This window comes from Arachis ipaensis, chromosome B04 (genome assembly GCF_000816755.2).
Source record: "Arachis ipaensis cultivar K30076 chromosome B04, Araip1.1, whole genome shotgun sequence".
In the NCBI taxonomy this organism is placed as follows: domain Eukaryota; kingdom Viridiplantae; phylum Streptophyta; class Magnoliopsida; order Fabales; family Fabaceae; genus Arachis; species Arachis ipaensis.
The window spans coordinates 131,266,951-131,274,901 of record NC_029788.2 but is presented as its reverse complement, the minus strand read 5'-3'; the positions used below and the strand labels follow the sequence as shown (position 1 = coordinate 131,274,901).

The window sequence follows — 7,951 nt, the reverse complement described above, 5'->3', positions numbered from 1 at the left end:
ATGTATATCCAATTATATAATATTACATCAACAAAAATAACTATTTTTTATATTTATAGTTTAAATAATTATTAAAAAAATAAATATAATTATACAATTATATAAAATATTTTACACTATAAATACATCAAATTAAACTCAAAGATTAATGGGGCATAATCTTTATGAGTAGAGCAAAGAGAATTATGATATTGAGAAGTGAAAAACGGGAAGAGGGAGGAAGCTTAGGTAGTAAAAACAACGTTGTATGTGTTGTACGACAAGAGGACGGAGTTACTTATTCCAACCAACCCAACACTGTGACACACAAACACCAATACCAACACCTTGTTTGATGGATAATGTTCTCTCACGCGCAACAATGGCGCGTGTATGAAGATGGTCTGCTCTGTCTTGTGGGCCTAAACCTCAGTTCCCTCCATTTCCTGGACCATCTTTTGGGCCCCACTCTCTAACCCCAATAACAATGCTCTCTCATCTTCATTCATTTCATTTTTCATTTTTTATTTTATCTTTTATTATTACCATTTTGGATATAGGGCATATCCCAAATCAATATGTGTGTGTTGTGTTAGACCCAACAATAATGCTCCTCAAACAAATCTTGGATCTTTATTTTTTGTGGTTTGTTTGCTCCATGTTTGGTTTCTTTTTCAATTTTGAACCTTCATAATAATAAATTCACTGATATTAGCCAAAAAAATTTTGATATGAAAACAAAATAAATGATATACTTTAACATAGTAATTTTTTGTGTTTTTTAAAATTGTGGGAGTACACAAATGGGAGAGTCCGATTTGTGTTTAAAAAGTTGAAAAAAATTCAATGTACACAAATTGGAGGGTCCGATTTGTGTTAAAAAATTGAAAAAACTCAGAGTATATAAATCGGACCATGTGAGTTGTTTGATTTTAAAATTTTGCTTAAGAAATCGCATGGTCCGACTTGTAGTTGGGCAAATATGAATTTCGAAAGCTAGAAAACGGACCCTCTGGATTGTTTGTTGTTGTCAATTTTTTTATGAAATGGAATATCAAATGCAATTCGAACCGTCAGTTTACTGATGGAGAACTCGAAATTAAAAAGTGGATCAAACACATATTCCCCATATTCCGTTTACTAAAAATGGAATATCAATTTTTTATCAAATGGAGTTCTGTTCCACTGACACTACATGGCTGTGAAGCACCTGTATTCCCCATATTTGAGTCCAACACCACTTTTGCTTCCATATTCAAATTAAAAAGTGGATCTTGGAATATAAGAAAAAGAATTAGGAATGCATTTCTCAAAATAAAATGTTTTATTAAATACTAATCATTATTGGTTGAGAAATGAAAAGTTAACATTCTACGTTTTATGACTTATTCCATAATTAATTGTAGGACTAAAAGCTATATTATTACATGAACAAAATATATTACTGGTTTACTTACCTTTAAGCATAACAATTTTGAATGAAACTAATAGCAAGTATCTTGATAAATATTTAAGCAAAAGTTTTTTTTTTTTTTTGCCCTTCTTAATTAGTTCAGGAAGAATATGGTAATCCAAGTACCTTTTTCCTATCCCAAAAAATAAAAAGTAAAAATGAAAACAAAATCAATTCAATCCAATTTATATGATATATTCAGTCTTAGTTGTATGACGTTCTAAAATTTTCGGTCAAACTAATAAATTTGACAAGTTATGTACTGATAATGAATTAAGAAGTAAACTTATAGAGACAAAAGGGAAAGGACAAGAGGATGTATTAACCTTCTAATTTTATATCTTGTTTCATATATTCCTATATATAATTAACAAGAATTTACTTTTTAATATCTCAAAAAATTGTGTTTGTGTACATACAATTATACAACCATCTTATTTTTCCGAATTTTCTTTTTGTCATGAATTCCTGATTTTGATAGATGATAAGGTAATATACATCAAGGAATCAAAGCTGAATGCATAAAAGTAAGGAAATGAAAGAATCCAAGAACTTGTAAGCATGATATTTGTTGCATTACCACTTTCACTGTGAGCCAAAAACATGATTAAAGTAAAAACCAAAATACAAAAAGACAAAAAAAATTGCTGGACAGTAGTAACTATTAAGCATGGAAGCAGCATGAAGTATGTACTTCTATAGGTACATACACTATGCATTTAACACTTCTACAAATAAGTTTCACTATCACTATGCTCTTTGTATAAAAACTAATTATTTGTTGCATAAATTCTACTCAAAAATCTTACTTAAGATTAGTTTAATATCGAATGATGGGACTTTAAGTGGCAAACAAAACCGAGATAGGTTTGAAATTTTGTCCAGATATTTCACTTCTTTTATTATTAGGATTCTGATTGAGAAAAGAATTAATATCTTAACATGTAAAAGGTGGAAATAATAGTAGAATACTAATGTCTTTTGTTTTTTCATTACTAATTTTCAAATTAAAAAAAAAATGTATAACCTACCTGTTCCTACATATAGCTTACATGACAAAGCAAATTTAACTCTAGATTAAAGGAGTCTATAACACTTCTTTTGGTGCTATATCCTTCACCTTGCACTTCATAAAGTAAAATGAGCCAATTCAATGAACCATAATCTCTTTCACAATATATAATCAAGAGCATAAAATGAAAGACAACTAAGAAAATATCTTCAATAGTGTCATCATCTGTACAACCGCTATTATTGGCTGCTGAAATACTACTAATCTATGAAAAACAATAAATGCAGTAACTTCCAATTTTTCCAATTTTTTCAAATGTGTTGTAAAATCCTAGGATGCTAGTAATCAACCACAAAAGATATGCAAAAAAAAAGGGGAGGAAATGGAGGAAGCAAATGCTGCACATATTCTTCTAGAAGCTACTCTTGATAAATGATGAAAACCACTGGTACCTAAAAGTGTTTTATGTACACTGCTCTAGTGTTCTGAACTTGTTGCATCATAGTTTATCAGCAATTCTTCCTAAAGCATCTGCAAGCTTATCCAGCACAGCAACAATGTTACTTGCTGTGTCTTTCTGCTGTTGCCGATCCAATTGGAAATTGACGTTCTGAGCTTCGAGTTGATCGCGCAGCATCCTGCCGTTTTTTTCTAACACATCAATTAGTTGACTCTGCAGAGTTTCTTCTTCCGAATCAACTGAAAACCGCTTCCTCTTTCGTTCTCCTTGAGATGTAGAATCCGGATTTGAAGCTGGTTGTTTCTCATTAGTAGCATCTATAGGGTAAAAGAAAATGTCTAAACAAATTAAATTCTATTTGACAATGTCATCATGGAACTTAACTCTGTAACATTGTAATGGTCAAAATTTTAACCTTTGATCCTACTCATATGCCTTATACATGAAGCTGTACTTAAGCTAAAACTCAGGAGCTCAAGTAAGGGCATAATCAAAGCTTATGCACAGAAGGATCTATACTTTGTGGAGAAAATTCTTCCAGTCATGTCATATAAGATACATACTTGATTACCATTTAGGTAAGTGTAACATGTGTGGATTGCCAAAAATATACAATGTTACACTGGGACAAGTAGTGTTATTCAATGACTTACTTCAAAGGTGCACAATATCCCAGTAAAAAACTATTCATGCACATGTATGGAGTTTCAAATCAAGTTCATTTACTGAAGATTCATGTGTTACAGAGCTTTCAACAAAATTTCAAGCAACAATCATACGTTATATTTCATTACATTACACTTGTCAAATACTAATTACACATAAATAATCGTTAGAAAATGCTCTATTGTAACTTACAAGTCTGGATTAGGAAAAAGCTAATCAAGAAAAGAGTAAAAAAAGGAAGTAAGTTGTCACTGATGAATTTCAGCTTTACTTAGGAGGTCAGATTTTACCATATTGTGAACAAGAGTAAACACATTAAACCAGTCTCCTTGTTTTAGCTTTTCAGGTACAATTTAGCCTTTGTACTAAAACATTAATGTTGTGCCCAGAACACACAAGCCATATTGGAACAAACACAAGGTTCATTTGCGAACAATCAACATGTTTCTTGAGCTAAGCACTATCGATATCATTCCTTCACAAAATAATATCCACAATTCTCAACCTATCATCAATTCATCCTAATGAAACACATCATTACCTTGAGCATTGCCTTCCCCTTGGAGGGGTGGTTGATACTGCTTCTCCGCTGTAAATCAGAAGAGAAAGGCAGGAAAAGTTAAATAAATAAGAAAAAAAAAAGAGAATGAATGCACTGTCATCCAAATACCACCCCCAACTTTTCCACCTTCTTAGCAAAACAATATTATTGATATATGACAGATAATAGTGTAGTCTCACTAGTCTGATCCCTGTAACCGAAAACTCCACAGTCATTGTAAAAACAAACAAGACAGCACCATTACTATAAACAATAAATAAGATTGAAAAAACTCATACCATTGAAGTAGTTGATATTAAAAATTACAATTTTTGCACTTATCAGCTAATCAGCTAAACAACAATAAATTTCGGCAACATTGCAGCAGTTCATAAGTGCAGAGTTTCAAACCTGAGATAGGAATAACAGGATGAGGAACATTCTTATTCCCAGAAACAAAAACCTCGTCCCTCTCAGAATCAGAGAATAATCCATCCTCACCTCCACCACCAACACTCACCCTCCTATTACTGTCATAAATGTGCACCTCAGCATCATCACCACCTTCCACTTCCTCCGCCACCTTCGCCGCCGTCGCAGAACTCGCCGGAATCACCGCCAACGCCGGAGAAACCGCAGCGTCAAGTATATCATACACCTCCTTATCAAAATACCCCGGTAACTTTCTCTCCCTCCTCATATCGTTTCTCATAACCCAAAACGACTCCGTTTCATCCCGTGCCCTAGACTCCCACTCCTTAAAGCCACGTTTTGCGAAAACAGAGAAAAAGAAACACTATTCAAATTCAAACGCATAATTCGATAACTGATTTTTATTAATAAGCAATTCTGAACTGAAATTGAGTTTAATCCAATCACGACGCAGCTAAAAACGCACCTTGATCTTCTTGTAATCGCCGGCGAGGTTGCTCCACCGTTTCCGACACTGAACCGGTTCGCGGTTCACGCCGTGCTTCTTACAGTACGACGATACCAGCTGCCACTTAGGCTCCGGCGAACCGATCGACGGCGAACCTACGGCGGACCGGCCAGGTCGGAACCTGGTTTCGGCGTCGGTCTTTCCCTGAATTAGTACCAAGATCTCCTGCCGCGTCCACCGCGGCAGCCTCGCCGTCGGTTTGCCGTCATCTCCGCCGTCTGGAGCCGCGGAAACTGGCTGCGCTCCGTTGACGGCTCCGTCGTGTTCGCCGTTAAACAGAACTCGTTCCTCCAAAACCATAATGGAAAAGAGGGTTTTAAAAATCACGTGACTCGCACGTGTCGGTTTCTGACGGTGTTTTTTGGGGATAGTCCCGTTACGGCGTTTTTAAAGAGAGGGTTTGGGTTTAGTTCATGGCTTCTCCGTAAGACTAAGGATTGAAAGAGAGAAAAGAAAAAAAAGGAAAAAAAAAAAAATTGAAGAACGAGAGAGAGAAAAAAGAGAGAGAAAGAAAGACAGAAAGGGTTTGCGATCTTTATGAGTGTAATTGGGGTGTTTTTATTTTTCTAAATTTTTAAGGGTTTTTGTTTTTTAGTAATTTTCACTGGCTTTAGTGTACACTAAATAGGTTCTTGGCCCTTAACTCCTAAACAAGGTTTTTGTTTATGATATAATCTAATAATTAATAATTGATTACTATTTATTGGGGGTCGTATCCTTATCTTTTGATTCTTCAAAATTAATGGGGTTTTCTTTCTTGGCAAAAGGTTACTTGCTGGGTTGGTTTGACATCAAATTCCTGAAACAGCACTTTCATTTCATTATCTTATGCTATCAGATCCTAATTAGTATAACCAATTGGGTTAGTCGAGTGGTCAGCTCACTCGTTCACTTAAGCAAGTGTCGGAAGTTTGAATCCCGCCTTGTGCATGCAGCAACTTATTGGCCAGCGGCAGACTTTTAAATGGAGCTCCGATCCGCGACGAATTAATTCTTAACCTGTTGGACTAGGAGATACCGTGGGCAACAAAAAAAAAAATCCTAATTTGTATTTTTCTAACTCCTGATTTAGGTCATTTTCTAAACGTTTCAAACATGAATTGTACCTTTCTCTTCATGTTTAGGGGTGGTTCAATGTAACTTATAAAAATATAAATAGTTAAATACCACCCACAGTTTTTACTCCACTACTTTATTATTTATTTTCCAATTTTTATTCTGAGGGATCAATCAAAGGTGAATAATGAAAGAATCATCCTTTTAAATAGGTAACCTCAAAAGTGATTAGTACTCTTAAGCCTATAAATTGTGTGTGGAAGGTGGACCATGGTGTTGATAAGGGCATGCTAACCCTACCACTTAAGATTAAAACCATTCATTTTTTTTTTCTTTCTCAATACCTCTCTTATCTTAAGGAATAATTCCCCTCTCAAATACTTGGCTTAATGGCTAATGCTTGTGTTTAATGGATGGACCCTCCATTAAAGCCACTTTTAGTTTTAGTGTTTGCAACCTTTTGACAAAACCTTAATTAAGGTAGTACCACTATTAGGCACTAGTCTAACACCATCAAGGATAATAATTAATTTTCAGTGACACGCCATTTCTCTAAGGTGTGTGTGACCCATATATAAAAGCAATTTGAATAATTCAGTTTAATATTGATTCATTTATTGATTCTTTTTAAGTTGTGATGTGGAGTCAATATTTATTTATGCTAGCACAAAAACACTGGTATGAATAAATATATGTTTTACTAATCATTTAAATGAGAACAAAATACACAAAATAAATGAATGTCCTTTTTTTTATACCCCCAATATTAATTTGATTATTTTTAGAAAAATAATTTTAAAAAATCAACTATAGAAAATTGAATATAACTTTGTAGAAAAGAAATGTATAAACTCAATTGCAGTCGACTTCACGTGAAGTTGATAACTGAAAGCAGTTAGATGATTTGACTAATTTGACTAAAATTTCATCTAACGACTCTCATTTATCAACTTCACATGAAGTTAACTGCACCTGAGTTTCCATTGAAAAGAAAACACTTTAACCTAACTAAAAATTCTTGGTTAAAGCCTTATATTTATAGCGTTGACTTGAGGGAAAAAGAAGATAATAAACTATGAATAACTAACTTTTCTCTCTAACATGCAAATACTATAATAATATGTATCAAATGAATTGTAGTTAACCACCATAGTCATATTATTCTAGCTAAATTGAAAGATCATCATAAAAATATGAACGAAGTTGGAAGGATCGATAATAATTCTGAATATAGTTTATTGAATTATGAATTAGAGGATAAGTAGCAGGTCATATTCTCTGTGTGGACCTGAATGATGGGGGACCAGAGTGGAATCTCTCGAAGAATTCCATGATTAAGCATCAAATTATACTAATACAACATCAACATCGAAAATATATGCATCAACAATACAAACAACATGAATTCATAACGTAATTGCAATAATTAATTAGTGAATTAGGAAAGTTAATTAATGAGAGTGTTAATTCAAAGAGATCACTGTCATTTATTTGTGTACAATAAGCCATAATAGCCGTTCAGTATTTACTTGATAATGCGTTTACGACTCTACTAATTTAACTGAATTTGATAAAATTTATTGAAGAGGTATTTGATCTTTTTTAAAAATCTTAAATTAACATTTTATATTTGGTAAAACATAAGGTTCATCTAGTTGTTAAATTTTCAACTAAACTCATCTTCTATATTGAGAGATCCTTAATTTTTAAGTGAGAATAAACTTAATTATTCTAATGGCTAACTAAAAAAATTTGAGACGGAAGAGAAAAAAATATAAAAAAAAAATACTAATAACAACATTTATTATTACTATTTGTCTTTTTATGTTTTGTATAAGGTATTC

At 33.2% G+C, this 7,951-nt stretch overlaps 1 protein-coding gene across 1 annotated transcript; it reads right to left on the bottom strand.

The window, feature by feature from the left end:
* On the bottom strand, positions 2,563–5,618 carry LOC107635577 (trihelix transcription factor ASR3). Its single transcript, XM_016339083.2, has 4 exons — positions 5,010–5,618; positions 4,523–4,868; positions 4,112–4,159; positions 2,563–3,221 (listed from the first exon to the last, which is right to left on the bottom strand). Exons 1-4 carry the CDS (start codon positions 5,349–5,351, stop codon positions 2,944–2,946), a joined length of 1,014 nt encoding a protein of 337 aa, XP_016194569.1. The 5' UTR covers positions 5,352–5,618; the 3' UTR covers positions 2,563–2,943.

Bases quoted from the DNA above. Each gene is read 5' to 3' on its own strand.
- LOC107635577 (XM_016339083.2), bottom strand. From the start codon at position 5,351: ATGGTTTTGGAGGAACGAGTTCTGTTTAACGGCGAACACGACGGAGCC. The intron at 4,869-5,009 runs GTGCGTTTTTAG...CGTGGCTTTAAG, and splicing joins GCGATTACAAGAAGATCAAG to GAGTGGGAGTCTAGGGCACG. The intron at 4,160-4,522 runs GTTTGAAACTCT...TCTGATTTACAG, and splicing joins TCCTGTTATTCCTATCTCAG to CGGAGAAGCAGTATCAACCA.